The 21,425-nt window shown below is 40.0% G+C and overlaps 2 protein-coding genes across 4 annotated transcripts in view; both read left to right on the forward strand.

The window, feature by feature from the left end:
- The first annotated feature begins 116 nt into the window (after positions 1–116).
- Positions 117–9,887, forward strand: topbp1 (DNA topoisomerase II binding protein 1). Of its 2 annotated transcripts, none has more exons than XM_033985830.2 (28): positions 117–489; positions 566–659; positions 752–886; positions 962–1,105; positions 1,238–1,419; positions 1,491–1,684; positions 1,756–1,932; positions 2,354–2,529; positions 2,862–3,025; positions 3,101–3,336; positions 3,774–4,111; positions 4,189–4,361; positions 4,755–4,966; positions 5,162–5,481; positions 5,554–5,727; positions 5,820–5,935; positions 6,011–6,134; positions 6,250–6,390; positions 6,471–6,558; positions 6,639–6,825; positions 7,303–7,529; positions 7,603–7,742; positions 7,831–7,918; positions 8,783–8,946; positions 9,021–9,149; positions 9,221–9,310; positions 9,416–9,577; positions 9,658–9,887. In XM_033985830.2, the coding sequence occupies exons 2-28, from the start codon at positions 573–575 to the stop codon at positions 9,784–9,786; spliced, it is 4,497 nt and encodes a 1,498-aa protein (XP_033841721.1). In that variant the 5' UTR covers positions 117–489; positions 566–572; the 3' UTR covers positions 9,787–9,887. The 2 variants fall into 2 exon arrangements, with proteins under 2 accessions (XP_033841721.1, XP_055086057.1); XM_055230082.1 differs by having other exon boundaries at positions 212–489; positions 5,554–5,733.
- A 733-nt stretch (positions 9,888–10,620) lies between these two features.
- The window catches only part of tmem108 (transmembrane protein 108), a 53,234-nt gene continuing 42,429 nt past the window's right edge, over positions 10,621–21,425 (forward strand). Inside the window, exon 1 of one of the 2 annotated variants that reach the window (XM_055230103.1) lies at positions 10,621–11,124. The gene's annotated coding sequence lies outside the window, so the exon portion shown is untranslated. The remainder of the gene's footprint in view (positions 11,125–21,425) is intronic. The other variant, XM_033985929.2, reaches the window with a different exon arrangement.

The raw sequence follows: 21,425 nt of genomic DNA on the forward strand, positions 1-21,425 counted from the left end.
GTGGTTTACTATTGGTCTAATATGTACACAAGTTGATTGCATTACAGAATTTAAAATTGTCCAATGCTGTTGTAAACGTCATTTCTATTTGACCTGAAGGATAGAGTAAACTTGGACGGCTGCATTTTCTACACGGTCACATTTCATGGACACACCGGAAGTTACGGCGTTGGCGCGAATAATAACAAGCTGTCGCTACATTTGTTTAATTTTTTACAGCTTTACAACATGTTAATTTGCCCTTTGAAGTTTATTAGAGTCACGTAACCATTAGCTTAGTCATTTCGGAGCACCCAGACGCTTTTACAATATTTTAAACGGGATGGAAATGTAGTTTTTCTTGGCTAATTTGCAAACCCGGCTGCTAAAGTGCTGGAATGAGAGCTGGACTAATGGAATGATTTAACAGGCAAAAATTCTTCACTGGCATATAGCCCCAAATGTGGTCCAACAACTCTACCTTTAGCTTTTGAATGTCACATTAAGAAGGTATGGTATTTTCTTGTTTCCGGCATAAAATCTACGAGCCACTAATTATTAGTTTTTTCGTTGTGTGACATTTTAGGAAAACCATGTCTAAGTCAAATGGCGAATCCTTCATAGTGAAGTTTGTGGAGAGTAACGGAGTAAAAACTGAGTTTGCTGCTAAGGCCTATGAGGTAAATGGATCTATGACAGACTGACACTACACAAACTGCCTCATAGTTTGTGTAGTGTCAGCCTCTGATCTTTGGATTATCTGGTGTTTCAGGCCATTTTAGAGCTGCAGTCTGAAAAGCACTTGAAAGTCATTGATGAAAATGAAGTTTTACAGATGGACCAGAAGGACAGGTCTTTATTTGTCTTCAGCAGTTTCTCCTCCCCTGCGTTTTTACACTGCAAAAGGGTATGTACATTTGTGATCTGTAACCCAGTGCAATGCCTTTATTGATTAACTTCAGCACTGACTGTTAATATGTAGCTGGGATGCCGAGTAGTGAGTCCGCTGGTGGTGCTGTACTGCCTGCAGCAGCAGCGCTGTGTCCCCAAGGCAGAAATTCCTGTCTACAACATGGCCATGGCAGATGTCACCATTTCATGCACCAGTCTGGAAAAAGCAACACGGGTAGGTTCATCAACACTATTATAATATCACTTAAAATTTCTGGTTCACTTTTCATTACCTACCATTTTTGTGCCAATAATATGATGTGTATTAAACTGGCCAACTACTGATACCTTTTCTTTTGCTCCACAGAAAGAGGTTATGGACTTGGTACAGCTCATGGGCGGAAGAGTGTACCTTGACCTAAATGTCTCTGTGACACATCTCATCGCAGGAGAAGTTGGGTCTAAAAAATACCTAGTAGCTGCGAGCCTTGGAAAACCCATCCTTCTGCCCAAGTGGGTGAAAGCCTGCTGGGAGAAGTCACAGGACAGGTCTCTACATACAGTACATGTGTTCTAGTTCGCTCTACTGTACTGTGTGACTAACATCCTAGTGTGTCCAGTCTCTTCAGGTACACAGACCTGTCCACAGATGAGTACCTATGCCCGGTGCTGCAGGGCTGTACTGTATGTGTCACGGGTCTCTCCAGCACTGAGCGCAAAGAGGTGCAGCGTTTGTGTGAGCAGCACGGAGCCAATTACACAGGCCAGCTCAAGATGAATGAGTGCACCCACCTCATCGTCAGCGAGCCATCAGGTAGGAGCCATCTCAATAAGACATAACTTTTCTTCCCATGTTTTTAAACTCAGTTTTCTGTGTTTTTTTAGGTCAGAAATATGAGTGTGCGAGGAAATGGAACGTGTATTGCGTGTCCCTGCACTGGTTGTTTGACAGCATAGAGAAGGGCTATTGTCAAGATGAGAGTCGGTACACAGTGGAACGCAATGCAGCAAAGGCCACGCGCCCACACACTTCGACTCCTACAGGCAGCAACAAGAAACCAGGTCAGCCACTATCCACATATTCACCAGTATAACTATTAAAGGGCCCATATTGCACTATGGGCTAGACAGGAAGTGCTCCAATGTGTACTGAAACTCTATACACCTTCACTAGAATCATTTGGCAAGTCCAAGGCTAAAATTATCCAATCTATGCTGAACAAAATGTATAAGGTAGCTTTTAACTTGAAAACTACCTTTTCATGACATCACAAGGTGGAACAGCGCATTTTGAGCACTTTAGATGTAGACAGACTAATAATAAAGGATTACTCAAATGTGTGAAACAAAACACAATTGTGGGTATGTTTTTGATGAGGTAAAAAATTCTAACATGGCTTAAAGCTCACAAGAGTAAATTTTGCGCAATATAGGATCTTTTAAATAATGTTTTGATTGAATGGACTTCGTTTTTCATTTCCAGAGGGCCCGTCGTTACTCGGGCTGAGTCACATCTCGGTCAACGCAAGCATGACGATAAATGACACTGCCCTCACAAATGTCTCAAACGGGACCACGAGTCGCCTGGAGGCTCCAAACCCCATCGACAGCTTCGACCTCACTGCGTGTCCGGGCGATGACATACTGGACGGCTGTAAGGTAGATGCGTTGTTAATTCAAAAGTCCAGAAAAGTACAAAAAAAATTATGTAATTCAAAGTGGTTTACAGAATAAGAAAGACATTAAAATCACAATACAAACAAATCAAAACATAATCATCATAACATTAACACTAATGCCAATATACTTACACCATATAAGTAATTGTTGTCACAAGCTGAGTTTAGAAGGTGACACTGGAAATAAAGTCATGAGACAAGCCATAAATTTGTTACTTGTTAAAAATCCTTTTATTATATTAGGCATATAAACAATTCAATTAAATCAAAAGACATTCATGTATTTTTTTATTATATGAATTTCTCTTTTAGCTCTATCTGTGTGGCCTGCCTGGAAAGAAATTAGAAAAACTGCGACGTCTTGTGAATTTTGCTGGAGGTCTGCGGTTCAACCAGCCCAGTGAGGAGCTCACACATGTGGTCATGGGTGAGCTGGACGCCGACCTGAAGAGTTTTGTCTCTAAAGCCTCTCACAGGTCTGGAATTTACTTTAGGGAGGTCACCAGAGTACATAATGTATAACTGATATACAAATGATTGCATCTCCACAGGCCCCATGTTGTAACAGTGCAATGGCTTCTGGACAGTTTGACTAAAGGTAGCCTGCTCCCAGAAACAGACTACATGCACCCTGAATGCCTCCCCCCTGCCCCTCCTGCTGTCAAACGCCTCACCCCTCCACCACGGTTCAATCTGGCCTCACCTGTGGCCAGTCCTGCCACTCCCAGACAGAAGACGGTAGACGAGGACCTGCTTTCACAGTATATGGATGATGATCCTACTGTAGGTACGTATCATAGACTGATTGACCACCATAAGTGGCAAGGCAAGGCAAGGCAAGTTTATTTGTATAGCACAATTCGTACACAAGGTAATTCAAAGTGCTTTACAGAATAAGAAAGACATTAAAATCACACAAATCAAAACATAAATAATCACAAATAATCATCATAAAATTAACATTAAAAGAGAAGAGTGCAGAATAAAAACAGAAAAAAGTGATGATCACCTGTAGCAGGTCTGTCACAATAATTACTATAATGATATAATATAATAATAGAAGGAAACATTTCAGCAAAGTACCGGTAATAGCATCTCCATGGACACAAGCAGGTGGCGGATCCTCCAGCAGAAAAGTTAGAGTACACCTTTTAATCTAGGTTTTTAGGTTGAACAATTAAATACAAAGTTAAAGAAATCTGATCATTTTTTCTTTTTATATAGTTGACATGCCTCCTCCAGAGCCAGACACCAGCAGGAGGTCTGTGAGCACACTTGGCCTGCAGAGGGAGCCTTGGGTCCAGAACCACAGCACAAGAGGGCCCAACTCCACCGTGCACGAAGCCACAGAGGCTGCAGAGGCGGGGCTGTTTGGAGGGGCTCTGTTCCTCCTGGTGGGTTTTGGATCAGAGGCCGAGGCGCAGCTCTCTCAGCTCGTGACAGAAAATGGAGGCAAAGTGCTGACCGGGCGGACGCGGGGGGTGGCGGAGTACGCCCTGGTGCCTCTGCTGGGGTGCTCTGTGGAGGCCACCGTGGATGAGGTGGTCACTGATACATGGCTGGTAAGATAGATTTTATACTTGTACTGTTAAATAAATGAATTAGGAGTTTTGACCAAAGTACTTTTATTTTTGTTCAGGCCATGTGTGTGGAAAAGGAGTGTCTCTTGGATATTTTCTTGAATCCTCTCTTTACTCCTGTGCCTGTAATGGAAGGACGTTTGCCTCTGAAAAACTGTGTTCTTTCAGTCAGCCAGTTCACAGGAGCAGAGCGTGAATCCTTGGTGGAGCTGGCTAAACATCTCGGAGCAACGTAAGACTTCTAGAGATTCAGTGTATTGCAACTTTGTTATGGGATTAAGAATATGAGAGTTGATATGAGACCAAAATGCATAAGCTCGAATTGATCGCATTTCACCGAGCAAGCAGTGGCTACACAACATTTTTGAACACTACATGTACAGAGTCTACACTTTTTTTCAATAAACAAGTTATATGGAAATGGGCGCAGAAAGGCGGTAGATGAAAACTCAGACTAGCACTCAAGCCTCAGATGTAGGACAACACAGGAATACTCAAACATGTATGAATCAACTGAAATAAAATTGGTATTCTGATGATGATGGAACATTTATTATGGTTGAAAGCTCTTTAAAGTTGATTTGCTTAAAACATTACAGTATGGACCTATTATTTATTCTTGTAGTGTCCAGGATTACTTTGTGCGTCTGGCTAATCTGAAGAAGGGCATGCAGGCCAGCACTCACCTGGTGCTGCAAACCCCAGACGGCACCAAGTACCAGGCTGCACAGAAGTGGGGTCTCCCTGCAGTTACGATGCACTGGATCCTGGAGTCAGCTCGGACAGGACAGAAGGCAAAGGAGGAGCGCTACTTTGTGGATCGCCCTCCTTCTCCAGGTGTGGGAAAAAACTTTACTTTAATGTTTGCTTAAAGGTGCTCTGTGTAGCTTTTCTGTTTGGCGGTATAACAGCTTCTTGTCTCCATGGTGATGTTCTTCCTTTTCCTGGGATGGACCTCTTCCAGAAAAGTTTCCAGAAAAGATACATTACATTAAAAACATTATGTAACATACCATATTTCTTCCACCACAGCGAGGGAAGAGGAGAGTTTTGTCATTGGTTCCCAGAGAATAGACATGGCCCCTCCTCCTTTACGCAGCAATTCTCCAGAAATCCCTCTACTCGGCCCACAGACAGGGAAGGCAGTTACGCCTCTGGACTTAGGACGTTTCCAGAGTCGAATATTCCGCTCCGGTTTAGAAGACTCCAAAAAAAAGGAAAATGAGAAGAACCCTAACCAGGCCCAGGAGACAAGCAGGAGAAACCAACTTGGGAAGGAGCCCTCTCTGCAACTAGACACCCCATCTCGCTTTCTCAACAGAGTCACAACAAAGCCATCGTTTAATGTCAAGGTCTGAACCAAAATAAAATCAAGTCTACTTTGTTAATTTACAGTATTTAATTTGTAATATTTCTGTACTCAGGATGGACTAGGAGCTCTAGACACACCTGGTGGAAAACCTATCCCCGGAGAGAAAGCGGAGACTCCCCTCACTGATGTCATCAACAGGAACCTTAAAGTGGCTCTGGCCAACAGTTCTCGCACAGAGCAGGAACTGTCTGCCAGTCCCCAGCTAAACCATGCTGCTGCTAGGGAGGTACAAGTCCTATTTATATACCTATTAAATATTAGACATCTTACATTATATTAGCTTTAGTAAAGTTGATTTTGTTTCTGTTTATATTCTAGATGCGGGAAAAAGACACTAGTCCCCTTGCTGGTGTTGTCATCTGTGTGGGCAAAAAGTTGAGCAAAATGCAGAGTGAACTAAATGCCATGGCTGCCTCTCTAGGAGGTGATTTCAGGTATATTTTAATCAGTAATAGAAACCTTATATTTTAAGTATTTTTACACACATTGTAAATTTTGTCCTTTTGCAGGTGGGCTTGTGATGACACAGTGACACACTACATTTATCAGGGTCGAGTCGGGGACAACACTCGAGAATACAGAGCTGTGAAGGAGAGGGGTCTGCACATCGTCTCCCACCATTGGCTCCAAGCTGTAGGTTTACATGCAAGCTTCTATTGAATTTAGCTTTTTTTTTGTTTTTTTATAGCCAATATGCTACACATGTATTGATGTATTATGAAAAAATAAATTGTTTTCTTATATTCAGTGCGCAGAGGAGCAGAGGCATGTCCCAGAGTCTCTTTATCCTTTCACCTTCAACCCTAAGATGAGCCTAAACCTAAGTCAGATACCTAGCAGTACACAGAGGTCACCAGTCAAATCCAATCACCAACAACCACAAAGCAAGGTACAGAAAGTGCAATGAAGCTTTGGTTATTGAAATATTGAGAAAACTTCAAAAAACAATACTGTCATTTGTTTCATTAGGTGGACCACAGCACTACAGAGAACACTACAGCTCGCCGGGTCAGTGATGGCAGTGTGGAACAGGAGGACCAAGATTCTACCAGAAGTGGTGTTAAACTTGAGCCATATTTTCCCCCTTATTATTCTATTGATGGCTTGAGTAAACGTATGCTTCTTTGTTTCTTAAAGATAATGGTGAAACTGTGGAAATAACAGAACATTTGCAAAGGCAGCTGCAAGAGATCATGTCTGCCACCAAGTTAACAACAGCCAGACGTGCCTCTGTCAGACTGATCAGGAATGGCTCTTTTGGGGCTGACTCGGGACCACAGCCTCCAGGTCGAAACGGCAGTAGACGAACTTTGGAAGCTCTCAGGTATTCAGACAGGCCTGAAAGATTAATCGCAATGAATGGTTGCAATGAGCAAAGTTTTATTTGAGTAACATAATACATATCCTGTCATTCTTGTTTTAGTTTAGCTGTTCATATTTAATTCTTCTTTGTTAAATACTCCTGGATGTGAACCTAACTTTTCAAAAACAAATCTTGTGAAGAGTGTCATGACTGACTATATTGTTATGTATCATTATTAATCACAATATTTTTCCAATATATTTCAGCCCTAATACAAGCTTGTAAAATACTTTAGAAAGTATATGTAAGTTTATTTTGACCTCGAGGGCTTCTTATCTCTGTACTGGGGCAAATTTTGCGGGGAAAAAAAAAAAGGGGGTAAAAAAATCAGGTACAGCACATTTTAAATAATAGAAACATAACTGTGAAGTCTCTTGATCCTATAGGAAAGATTAAAAGATGTAATTCTGTTTCATTATTTATCATTTAACATTGCAGATTTTCCAGCGAAGCAGCTATGGACATAAACACAGAGCCCTCCCAGAGTGAGCAGATTGTTTGGGATGACCCCACAGCCCGGGAGGAGAGGGCCAAGCTGGCTGATAACCTTCAGTGGCCTGGGAGTCCTTCACAGCATTCAGAGCCCTTAGCCGCTCCTCATCGCACTGTTACAGAGGAACCCCAGTATAAGGACTCTATGACTGACTCTGAGCTTGTGGAAATGGGTATGTCAAGTTGCATGCTACCTATCATTTAAATGCCTTTATTTGAATTTAGTATTTTTGGTTTTATTCATAGCTGCCATTGACGTCATTGATCAAGAACTCGGCCAAAGGGTCAGAGCGCCAGGTCAGCAGCCACAAAATGATCTCCTCACTCCAGAAACCCCTAGCATTGCCTTCCCTCTCGCCAATCCAGCCGTAGCACCAGAGCCACAGGTAAATCAAATGGGGCCAACTAAGATGCACGTGCACTCATATGGCCCATGTCACAGTTTGCCAAATGAATAAAGAATTTTGTTTACAGGAAAAGGAAAAACCACCACCGTGTTTTCAGATGTCCTCCCTCAGTCCTCAAGAGCGGATAGATTACAGTCACCTCATAGAGGAGCTGGGTAAGACGGTGTTGATTTAAAATTACAGGCATTTCAAAACTACTCAACCATTTACCATTATTTTTATCATTATTCATTAACATTTATGCAATTAATTTATTTTAGTATTGTGCAGCTTTAATGACATTGTACACTGCCTGGCCAAAAGAAGTCGCCACCTGGATTTAACCAAGCAAATGGGTACGAGCCTCCTCCAGTTGCACAGGTCTAGGTTCAGCAACAGTCTGTGCTCAAAGAATGAGGTCAGCTGACTACCTGAATATACTGAATGACCAGGTTATTCCATCTATGGATTTTCTCTTCCCTGATGGCACAGGCATATTCCAAGATGAAAATGCCATGATTCATTGGGCTCAAATTGTGAAAGACATCAGACATCATTTTCACACATGGATTGGCCACCACAGATTCCAGACCTTAACCCCATTGAGAATCTTTAGGATGTGCTGGAGAAGGCTTTGTGCAGTGGTCAGACTCTACCATCAGCAATGCAAAATCTTGGTGAAAAATTTATGCAACACTGGATGGAAATAAATCTTGTGACATTGCAAAAGCTTATCAAAACAATGCCACACGAATGCGTGCCGTAATCAAAGCTAAAGGCAATCCAACGAAATATTAATGTGTGACCTTTTTTTTGGTCAGGCAGTGTATTTATTGCATCTAATTTACTGTGCAACATTTGTTTGCCCTTTTTTTTGCATAATTTTCCCTATCAAAGGCCTGCACAGCTGTGAATCAGAAAGAAATGAGATTACTCATAACAGATGTAACTATTTAGACATCTCAACAATCTGTAATCAATAATAATAAATAAACTCAGCCTGTGGCTATGCTTACACACACCAATAATCTTTATTGCAGGGGGTGTGGTAATGGATAAGCAGTCATTCGACCCCAGCTGCACCCACATAATCGTAGGCACCCCTCTGAGGAATGAGAAGTACCTGGCAGCAATGGCCTCTGGGAAGTGGATCCTGCACCGCTCCTACCTGGAGGCTTGCCGCTCTGTGGGACACTTTATTGAGGTGAGACTCGAGAATTCAGCTAATCTCTTTTATGCATCGTGACAATTCCAGACACGCTATTGTATCTGTTTCAGGAGGAGGACTATGAGTGGGGCAGTAGTTCCATTCTCAGTGCTTTGCCCTCCATCACGTCCCAGCAGAAGAGGCTGGCGCTTGCTGCTATGCGCTGGCGGAAAGCTCTGCAGGGGCGTTCTGACCAGGAGGTACTGAGTACACCCTGACATGCTAATAAACTGCTTGTGTGCTGACTTATAACTGTATATTCGTGTTTCAGGGATCCTTCAGTGGCTGGACAGTCATGTTGAACATTGACCAGAGCAGAGACACTGGCTTTAGACGCTTACTCCAGTCAGGTGGGGCTAAGGTGAGAGCTTGCTCATGTTTACTTGGGATAGCAATCCTAGTTTTATTTACTATATATCTACTTTTACATTTCATTAAATAAACCTTTTTTTTTTTTTTCTTCCAGGTGCTGCCCAGTCCTTCTCCATCTTTGTACAAGGAGGCCACCCATCTGTTTGCAGACTTCAGCCGCCTGAAGCCTGGAGACTTCAGAGTGGACATATCTGAGGCCTCTGCTCACGGGGTAACATGTCTGAAGCCAGAGTACATCGCAGATTATCTCATGCAGGTCAGTCAGTCTTTTTCTGTTTTTATATTATGAATTTTATACACACCAAACATCTAGTAAATATTTAATCTTTCCTATAGGATCCAGCACCACCTATTGCGCTGTATGTCCTGACCGATGCTCCCTCTGAGGAAACTCCAAGCACTCCTTCTCGCAAACGCAAAAATGCAGCAGAGCACTCCAAGCTGAAAAAGAGCCGTTTGAACTGAATGTGAATGATATGCATTCCTTTATTGACCAGACATATAATATTTAATATTTTTCAAGCATTTCTGAGAAGATAAAATGTAAATAAATGTTTTTGACCATTATTTTATTTTTTTTTAACCTCCTTCCTTTTAATGGGGTTTGGGTACTTCTCAATTCAATTTTATTTATATAGCACATTTAAAAACAACTGCAGCTGCCCAAAATGCTTCACATAAAAGTCAATAAAAATAGATAAACAGATAATACAAAACATTGGGAAAGAACAATAAAATAAAAGGGAGGATGTTCTATATGTCTGTTTGCTAACATACATGGCCATTCACTCAAGTAAAAAACAATTAAAACAACTGACTCCTGAGTTTAGAAAATTGTTGAGTCATGTTTTGTGATGAGTTGCAATTCATGGTATAGCCTGTTGGGGGCAGTATATTTCCACGTATAGCGCTTCATTTTAAATCGAGAGGCACAAAGTCTGTAACTTTAAATGAATAGATTCCTTATCTACTTTAAATGAAAAACAAGCCATTTTATCGTAATTGCCTTTAAAATGACCAAATTAACTTGTTAGTAGGTGTATAACTCAATGTCGAACGGTTTCCAAATACATTAACGAGTATTTTAAAGAGGATCCGTTTTCCTGCTTGGAGATAAACTGCCCAGGTCTGGTGAGTGCGAAACTCGTTTATTATTCATAATTTAACCTCGTACAGTTCTATAAATGTCTGTCTCGGGATTTTGTGGCGTTTAGGTGTTTTAATCAACAGGTGTCTCAAGGTATCGCTCCCGGTCTGGCACACGGCCAACGAGCGTCGAGTTTCAGTTGACACCGTTAGCATCTCTTGTTAGTTTGAGAATCGGGGCTAACTTTACTCGCCCCACTCGGGACAGCATCTTATCGCAGGGGAAACTCCGCAGAGCCCTCATTAGAATTCCCTGTCCGTACTGCTCCGTTATATTATAGTGGGAGGCACCGTGCATCCCGCCTCCGTGCGCGCCTCTTAATTATTACGCACCACGCATTAACAAAAGGCTCCCATCGCTCACCGACACTACCCCGCTTCACGTGTCACTCATTTACACCGTCTGGAAGGAGCGAGGAAGGTGCGTGAAGCGAAAGGTCCGGCGGAGGGGGGGAGGTTTCGTCCTGTGCATCTCATTTGCCCACCGCTTGGACGCACCGTGTCGCCTTGCACTGTCCGCTCCCCGCAGTCCTCGCGTCTTCCCGGGGCTCCCTTCTTCAAGAGGGTCTGGCTGCTGTGGATGTGACATATTATCCCAACATGTGCTCCACAACGGGTTGGCAAGTACCCGACGTTACGACGCACCGTGTCTACTAGGTAAGTCCTGTAGTTTATGACTACTTTAGATTGGACAGCTCCCGTGTTGTTTCAATGCGTTTTGTAGGTTAACAGCACTGGCAGCGGCTTGAGCGATTCTTTGCCAATGAATTGCCCTCATAAAAACAAGCGTTAGTGCAATTGTCACATGCATTAACGACGTCTTGTTACTAGGCATGTCCTGAAGCATTGGTCTGCCTTTGTGCAATCATTTTGTCTATATATGGCTTTATAAGTAGCCTTAAAACTAAATGTGCTTTTCTTTTAGTATTGGGAAAAATAAATGTTATCCGTGCGTAATTGTCTCAATTGTCTGCTATTACCCATTAACAAAACATAAAATAATGTATGCTATAACGATGTAATTAATAACATGCCACTTTATTATCAACCCAGTCCCTAGCCCCATAAAATCATGACATTGCACAGCCTCGCTTCTAAACGATTAGACAGTTTGCCTCCTTAATATGGCTGCTAGACTGAGAATCGCCCTAAAACTATTGACAGCCTGCTGACATTCTTGGCACTTTGATGATGAATGGTGGACATAAATTGCTTGGATGTAATCTTGTTTGAAGGCCAGTTTGCTTCTCCAAAACCCACTTTTATTTTACCTTTGCGAATAGTCCACCCGCAGGTACAGACATAAATCTCTTCCAGCTTTGCCCTGCATGCCCTTCAAGTGGTCCACTCCATTGGCAACATGGCATGGACAAAGGAGATAGTGGAAGAAGCTCTCTCTTAAACCAAGGACACTACTGGGATCTCATTGGGTGCCCATTGCAGCAGAGAGCCCTGGCTTTGTCTGGCAGAACATTGGAATGGTATGGTGCACATAGTAAAGCAGGCACTAATTGAACCTTGCCATTGTGATAGGAATGTTTGGTTGCAAAGCTCTCCCACAAACCCCCCCTCTCTTTTGTTTGGGAGGTGCGCTGAGGTGCTTGTTGGTAGGGTGGAGGGCAAAGTGGGGCAGGGGGAGTATCTAGGGGTCAGAAGGGGCAGGGACATGTGGAGCTGACAACCTCCATGGGTCCAAACTGACACATTGTGATGGCATGAATGGGTACTAGGAACATATGACAAAAGCACTTAACACTAATAAGGACATATACTCTTGGGTCCATGTGAGGGCAGTGACCGAACATGCAGCAGCTCAGAGGGCAGTGATAACATGGGTCTGGCTAAAGATAAAACATTATGGTTCATTTTTCAAGATTTGGGATAAAGATGACTGTGCTTGATGTAAGATGGTATTTCACAAATTGTTTACATTTATTTTCAAGAATCAACTGAACAAAAATACAACTTCAATATATCTTGAACTAGTTTTGAGTCTGTACAGTTGACAAATCAGCATGAATAACGACACTGCTGTCTCCTCGTATAATGTGAATCACCCCTCTTAGTCATTATTATTAGATCTGCCTACTGTTAAGGATGCACCATGTAACCTTTGTGGTGGGGCTGCTTGTCTCAATAAAGATGTCAATGTTACACAGTATGGCATTAAAGTTATCTATTCAATTACAAGTGTTTTATTGCCAAATAAAGGCTTATCTCATCTTAAACATTACCTTGTAAAACATGCATTCTTACTGTAGATGGGATAACATCTCCACTGATCCAACCTGTAACTTGGCTGGGTGCTGTCATTAGCTTGTTTCCATGGAGCTATAAGTTTAATGCCATACTGTTGAACATTCCCAGCAAAGCAAGTATATCTCCATGGAGACAAGCAAGTACATAGGGCATTTTAAATTTGTGCATTTTTAGCTGTATTGACATAAAAGCTGTCAGGTTTTTAGGCATGGGAGTTTTGTAAGCTTTTACAGCAAGGTAGATTCTCATGATATTTATGAGTTCACAATATGTACTATTTGCACAAGGTAAGTGCTTTATGTATTTGAAGATAGAGAAGACCTCTGTGCTTTTCTCTCAACTGGTTGTAAAAAATAATTTAGTTTGTTCCACTGTTGTGCCACTTTGACCAATCAGATTCAAACATAAAACGTCATGACGCTCCGCGTTTTCCGCTCATTTTCAGCAAGAGCCATCCCATATTGATAATGTGTAGAACTCAGTTCAGAGTGTGACACATATCAGTCTGGCATGAGCCAGGTTAGGTGTTTTGTGTTGTAATTGTCAAAATAGTTTGCACTTAGTTTCATATTAGAACAGGGGTGTCGAACTCATTTTCACCGAGGGCCACATCAGCAAAATCAAGGGCCAGATGTCACAGTTTAAATATCACTAAATGTAACCGAATGTCATGTAAAATAAATGTAATTACTTTTTAACTTGTTAAATAACTGACATTTTTAAAGTGTGTATCTGGTCGGGACACACTTTCTCACAGACCTTCAGCTTTGCTTCAAAAACAGCCTTTTAATTATTGGACAATTTGATATTTTTCTTGCAGACTAACTTTTGCATACTTAGCTCCGTGTTTGGTGTCAAAATGTTGACGTCCTTCCATGCCGACAATTTTCCTCTTCATGAAGATTTTGTGATGATTGTTTGCAAATATTTCTCAGTTCCACTTGCTGGTAAAATCTTATTAGTTTATTGTCAGTGCACACATTAAAGCAGCATAGACTAATTTTGAAAGGACAGTCATGCCTTTTAATTTATCTTCTCGTGGGCCACATAAAATGACGTGGCGGGCCGCATTTGGCCCCCGGGCCTTGAGTTTGACACCTGTGTATTAGAATATCATATATATACTCTCTTAATGCATGCAAAACAATTAATTATAGTTGTTTTTTTAATCCTGTACAATGGGATTCTATGAGCTTTCTCATCAGTTTACCGCCAGTGTTTCAACTTCCACTTGAGCTAACCTTTAGAACACCTCTCTATACTATCTTATGTCAACAACACTTTTTCTTTTCTTTTTTTTTTTTTAGCAATTCTCCACCACTACACTGCAGACACATCCCTTATCACTGTCAGGAAAAGTCCACACGGAACACTGAAAACTGCTCGGAAAATCTCTGCTTTCCCAGCACCAGGAATTTCCAAGGGAAAATATTGTAGACACAGTAGACTGGACAGTGACCCCAGAATGAAATGTCCCCATGACTGGTGCAGAGTGGTACATAGTAGTGATGGAAGTAACCCCTTCATCACGCCATTGGCTTGTAAATGTCAATGAGTGCTTTGACAAATATAGAATTATACTTTTTATTTCAAGTTTAGTTATTTATTTATTTATTTAAATTAATGTTTATGATTGGGTTCTCCAGGAATTTTTAGTTACTGGTCTGGGCATTGAGTACTATCTCTTTACCATTGCAAGATTTCAGCTTCCTGTTATATGCAACATTTTGAGGGCATTTTCAGATTCTCATCATTCTGAAACCCATGGATATGTGTAGCCACCCAAAAAGAGAATTTTCTTGGGGGGTAATGGCGATAAAAATCCCTTTGACAATATTGTTTTTGGTGATATTTTCAAATTGTGATTCAGTGGCAGGTGAATGTAACCAATCACAGTGAAATGTAACCTCCCAGAAGAAAACAGTTGTAGTTACCTCATCAAAATCATGATCTTAGTTTGAGAAAATTTTTATTTATTTTAGAATATCTTTCATTTAGTTACAGTTCATTAATTTACCTCTCTATTTGCTCGTAGCTTTTTGTTCTCTGCCCCAAATACATCCATGTAGAACAGACTTTGCCCCCTGACAGCAGTCTGTCCAAACAGCCACAGGATTTGGGTTCAGGCTAAAGGAAGAGTACAGCTACACTTGTCTTCCTGTGTTTTTATAAATGCCACAGTGTGTTAACCAAGGCACAAGGAACATTTCATTTGGTATCGGGCACATATGCAGGACTCACAGTAGGAGTTTTACACAATTAAGAGCAAGCTAGTGAACCAAGAAGAGAAATACATAAGAAAATACATGCAAAATATGTGGCACTTAATGATATTTGAACTTCAAGTGAAATTTTGAATACTGCTGCGTTTCATATGAGATCACGACATTCCATAGGGAAAAATGATTTAATACAGGTGCAGGGCTGCGAAAATTTGGGTTGTCACGATACAAACATTTTGATATTAAGGAAATGACTCAATACTAGATTTCGATAGCAGAATGAAGATGAAAGATTATACTTTTTACTTAATATACTGTAATTTTCAACACAAAATAATTTAATTTCATCCCAAAATAATGTTACTGTGAGGTCTTATATTCGTTCTAATAAAGTTCAAAGGCATTTTAAAACTGTGCAGGAAAGCTCAAATTTGTCCTGTGTGATTTTTTGCTGTATTGATACTTCCTCAAATGAGCATCTAGCTTCAATATTAGTTTCAATATCGATTAGTATTTGATTCGCAATACTTTTGACAATTCTAGCTAAAATTTATATTGTTAAAATGCTGATTTTTGTTGTAATTAGCGCATTCTAGGGTTTAGTCACTTACAGAAATTATTGGGTTGAACATTTTGTGAATTTACCTTTTGGATATTTCATGGCAAGTACAATGTTATCAATAAGAAAATCTGGCTCTTGCTCTCCATCTGGGAATATGACATTATGTCTGGAAACCACCAATACCAACAACATGCTCTCAATATTAACCTTGTACAGCCTTGTACAAGTATAATTTGCTGTTAATAAAATAATAAATAATTAAAATCTATCTGTAATGTACAATTTGTAACATTCACATACAGGTTAATAAAGTATTTCTCCACCATGACACAGATTGTACAGCAATGATTATGGTACAGCAAATATAGTGTTCCCAAATGCATGCTAATTAAACTTATGCAAATTCTTATCATGTTGTCAAAATAAAATATGGTAGGCCTGTCACAATAACAAATTTTGAAGCCCAACATATTGCTACAGAGAAAAATTGCGATAAACGATGAAATTTAAACAAAGCCAGAAACCAGTTTTAAAACAGACAGCATCATTAAAAGGCCTGAGCTGCAACAAATACATATCAGAATGAAGCAATAATTAACCATAGAAGATATTTATTCAAACTTCTACAGCTCATATCTTATTACATGGAAATGCCTAAAATCTCCCTACTAATGCAATGAAATAGTACTCACGATAAATATTGAGCCCCAAAATATATTGTTCCAGCTCCCATAAACTGAACGATAAGTCAATTCAATAATTATTATGACAGGCTTAAAATATGATCTGTAATACACACATTCCCCTTTTTGCAATATAAATCCAATGAGAGCCACCCAAGCAACCCATACTTCCTTCAGTGTCACCCTAAGGCCCTGAGCTTTGGCCAGATAACCAGGCACCCATCAAAGTGATCATAGGGTTGAGATAAGAGTGTGGTGAGCATCCGAGCATGAGCACAAAGTGTTTACAGGGAAAATTCTCGACATTCCTCCTCTGCAGCCATGCCACTCTGATCAGCCCCTCCACCCTCTGATGCCAGGCCACCCAGATATGAGCTTCTATTACGTAACAACAATTATGGGTGCTGCTGGTTCACGCAGTAAGAGTTTGGGATGAGATTAGGGAGCAGGAAATGGGCAATTTGTTTAGGGCTGTGCAAACATGTAAATGGGATTAGAGTAAAAAAAAAAAAGGATTTATAATTGGGGACAAAATATTTTTGTTTTCATTAAGGAGTTAAGATTTCATTTCAAGTTCATTTGCAAAAACATTACTTTGAAAAAAAGTTATGCAATATCAGTGAAATTTGAGATTTGATTTGTTCCAGAAGAAACATTTTATTATTTGTATTCCATTGGTTTTGGGTGTTGAAAACACAAAGCGTAAATTACAAACCTCCTAGTTAAATGAAGCCACATCTGTTTTACTAATGATAATAATAACTTATTTTATTTATCAGTGGTTTTCTTGATATTGAAAGATACTTAACAAAGTATTAAAAGACATAACAATTACAACAGGTAACATAAAAACAATACACTTTTTGCTAATTAACACTTTAATGTTTATGCTCAAATTGTGCACTGAGAGCTATGGCAAAACGTCATTGCAACTGACATAAACATAGCAATTTGTATTTTTTTCTGAAATGGTTCATCCCTAGTTATTGATGAAGTAGTAGAATAAAAAACATGCATGATTTTAAACTTTGATACCAGGGCAGTTTTTTTTGTTTTTGTGTTGTTGTTGTTTTTGGCTTATTTTTAACATTTTAAAACTAAAGTTGTGCTTAAATTGAACAAACTGCTGTTTTGTATGAGTGAATATTTAACCTGCTTAGCACCCCACTAAGTCCCACAGGATTTTACAAAGCTTCAGTGTTTGTCTGATGATGTTGCCTGCATGTGCATGAACTTGAATTTTAGATTTTCATTTTAAAACCAACAAAAATAGGAAATGTGTACCAGATTTGCAGAAAATAACCCAATAGCAATGCAATGACAACAATGAGCCAGTATATATTATAATGGATAAAGAGCCTGTACCCAATTTTTTCAAAATAAGTTTGGTGTGTACTGTCTGCATCTAAAGCATTTTATTGTCCGATAATCAGGGTGTGCGTGTAAGATTCTAGTTCTTGCATGCTAAACTCTGCTGTGGGCACTAAGAGTTGTGAAAACTGCTTATAAACTCATTGTGGTGAATAATTAGGATGCTTGGAATGTATAAGATAAGTGAGGAATAACTTTGGATCACTACAATGCAATTGAGTTATGTTTTTAAACCTTGCAAGACAGTAAAAATCAGGTTTTAAGTGCCTTTAACACTGGCTTATGTTATGAAATATATAGTATTATAGGACCAGAGGTGCAATGTTGATATTCTCATGTTTTACTATAATTAAGTGTCCTTTCCTCCTTGCCCGGGACAGGCAGGGGTCCTGTTTTAGGGTAATTCAGCACATTTGTAATGCAGTGCAGATGACTGGCCCTAATAGGATTATGCTCTATAAGTACATAAAGAGGGGCGCTCTGCTTTGGCCCACACCCCCGTGCGGTCTGCTCCTCTGGGTCATGTGATGGTGGGAGGGGGTGGGGGTGGAGGGGTACGAGCAGGTGTTGGCATGGTGATAACACACACTCATGTTAGCCTGACCTCTCAGGATTAGCCCCAAATGCTAGTCGACCTGGGGTACCTTGAAAATTTGCACCCTTGGGGGAAATAGTTTCCATGGCAACTTTATCAATGTGTATTTTGAAGGTTGAGCAAAACAACCAAACAACAGCAAGATACCAAATTTAATTTTGTAACGTTATGTCAAATTAGATTTTTTTTTAAGGTTTTCTGCATCTATTTGAACAATGTGTAAGCCAGTGAGACATTTTCAGGAAGACAAAGGACATTTGTTGTATATGCCAACTGAAGCCACTTTTGGCATCTAATACCCTGATTGGGTCAGTTTAAATTTTAGAAAGTTCTATTGTGTGTTTTGAGAATCGTATAATAAACATTGGCCCAATATTGTCCATTTTTTCCATAAAAAAGTAACTTATTTTTCTTGTTTATTCATTATTACGCCAATATATTTATACAATTGAACATTGAATTTAAAGGTGCACTTTGCAACTTTTCTGGTAGAGTGAATGGCACCTGCTGGTCTCATGACGAGATTATTGATTTGCCTGGAATGTTCCACAGTATGGCATTAAATTTATCTATTTATCATAAAACTGTCATTTTTACTGGTGAAATACTCTGTAATACATGCATTCTTACTGTGAGCAGGTCACCTCTTCACAGATCTGACATGTACTTTGGCTGGGTGGCATCATGTCTCCATGGACATAGATAAGTGTAATGCAATACTGTGGAACATTCCAGGTAAAGCGATAGTGCAGCTTTAAATTCTTAACCAATAGCAATTTCGCAACTATTACCCATGTTTGCATGTATTCCTAACTTGTATCTGACCTAGTTTTGTCCCTGGAGTCAAACATTGCCTTAAACCCAGACTTGTGATGGCAGATTAGAGTGGACCATATGTCTCACACTTGGAGCTCTTCTTTGGGCCTATTATTGCACTGCTCTGTCACTGTCAGACGCTAATTGTTCCATTGGATTTAAGTGTCTGGGGGAACGTGTCTTCTGTCTTTAAAATGCTTGGTCATCCCTGTATCCAAAATTCTCTCCAACCATTCCTATTGTTTCCATAGTCTAGCAGCAAACGGCTCATTTGAAGGCTGCAGGTGGAATTGATCGATGGCTGAAAACTATAGAAGCCAATGGACTTGAGTTTTAGCCAACGAGGTCGCCCGAGGTAACAGGAAGTAGATTTGTATGAGAGATGGAAGAGGAGGGACCCGACAGGCTGCGACAAGGGGCTCAGAGCCAAAATGGCCGTCATAAGGAAAGGTGAATTTAAAGAAAAGTATTACCAGTGTGTACCCAAAATGTGAGAATTGTACTTTACAAACAACCCAAACTGACATGAAAACCATTTGAAAAAGTTATAGAATGGTTTGTGAGTTAAAACTACCCACATCAGATTATAGATGCCATTAAAGGCACTGTACTTGATTTTTACTGTCTTAAAAATGTGAAAAACACAACTGGTTCATTTTAAGCAGCTTGCAGAGTTATTCATCCTGTAACTTATGAATTCAGTGCATTCAATTATTCAATTGAGCTTATATAAATGAGGATTAAATTATATAAGCTCTTTTCACAAATATTGGAGATCAGAGCATGTTAAGCATTCAATTCCTAATATTCAGATAATAAACAGCTTATAATTAGATGCAGACAGCACACAGTGGTCTTACTTTGGCCTCAAGAGCTGCTTACACAAGTTATCTGTACTGGGCAAGACAAATTGACCTGAAATATATGGGGGTAAAATGGGGTACTAACCCTTTAAGTAACCGTAAAATTTAGACTTGGCAAAAGGAAAAAAGACTACTAGGCTGTTTTAGGTTTAGATAAACTATTTCCCCCTGGCATCATTTATAAATGTTGACTATATATGGTTGTGTCAAAAACAAAACAGGAAGTGGGCAGCTAAATGATGCAGAAGACTTCTGCATTGCTTTGTTTGACATAAGGCCAAACTGCTATATCAAGCTGCTGTTGCTGACTTTGAGTTGTCTAATAATGTCTTTATTAGCCAAACCAGCAACATTGTTGTATTTTGTTGCAACAGGTGTTGTTTGAACAATCCTGCATATATATTCTGTACTCAAGACACATCACTGTAAACCAGAACTTCTCCTTCATGTTTTTAAAGTTTGTCCACCTTCACCAGGCTCAATTATATAATTTCAGTGCTCAGAATTCCTTATACACTTACAGCACAAAAAGCCACCCAGCTAAATAAAAAGAACAAAAAGATGGAAATTGTGCGTAGGCTTTCTCAGCAGGTTCTCTGGCATCCTGCTCTGGACCCCAAGGCGTAGTGGCAGCTGACATTTCACAGTTCAACACTGCTCAAAAATACCTTATTGCTGTAATGACAATCTTTGCTTCCTGTCTGTCTTCATAGCAAATGGCACCCATGGGATCTCTTTCCTATTATGAGTGAGTTGTGCATTATTAGTGCTATGGCGAGTTCATTTCCATACACATGAGGTACTTAATGAATGCCGATGGAGACTTGGGCTGCCGTGTTTGGTGCTGCATGGTTTTGTTGGCAGCTATCACCATGGAGACAGTTATGGAGGAGGAGACAAAGATGTGGAAAAGCAGAAAACAGATTTTAAGAGGGAGTCATTTGAAAACCACTAGCTTATATCTGAAGAGCTATCTAATAAACCACTCTTTACATCTGAAGAGGATTGTTTGGAAATAAGTGGTAAATTACCGGTAGTCATAGAAGGTTCATTAAAGTGAAAGATATGCTTAGCAATTACTCCAGAACACCTTCAGCAATTTATCTACACCATTTTATTCTACAATTGGCCTTGGATATTTCAGTTTAAATCTTATGGGTAAATGTTCTACAAAACATTGATTTCTAAATACTGTGGAGGTGTGTTACTTTGCCGGGAATATTCCATAGTATAGCATTAAACTGATCTACCAGGTATATTTATTGAAAAAGAAAACAAAACAACAACAACAAAAAAAACAGTTTCTTGCTGTGAGTGTTGTCACCTCTCCACAAATATTCCCTATAATTTCCATGGTAGAGTCATCTCGTTATGAAAAACCTAACATATCGCTCTCTTTCCATTTGCTCCTATTACAGGCAGCTTCTGATTTGCCTAGACTATCAACACATTTTTAGACCACTAGAACTCCACTTAAGCCTACCCCCCTTGCCTCGTTGAAGCTACAGCTGGACCCTCCCTCTCCCTGATGTCTGTCCTCTGATAGAGAAGAGATGACTTGACGTTTTGTACATTTGTCATAGGCTA

Source organism: Periophthalmus magnuspinnatus, chromosome 20 (genome assembly GCF_009829125.3).
Source record: "Periophthalmus magnuspinnatus isolate fPerMag1 chromosome 20, fPerMag1.2.pri, whole genome shotgun sequence".
Taxonomy (NCBI): domain Eukaryota; kingdom Metazoa; phylum Chordata; class Actinopteri; order Gobiiformes; family Gobiidae; genus Periophthalmus; species Periophthalmus magnuspinnatus.

Coding starts and splice junctions, on each gene's coding strand:
- topbp1 (XM_055230082.1), top strand. CDS start 573: ATGTCTAAGTCAAATGGCGAATCCTTCATAGTGAAGTTTGTGGAGAGT. Junction 4,112..4,188: donor TGGTCACTGATACATGGCTG/GTAAGATAGATT, acceptor ATTTTTGTTCAG/GCCATGTGTGTGGAAAAGGA. Junction 6,391..6,470: donor ACCAACAACCACAAAGCAAG/GTACAGAAAGTG, acceptor TTGTTTCATTAG/GTGGACCACAGCACTACAGA.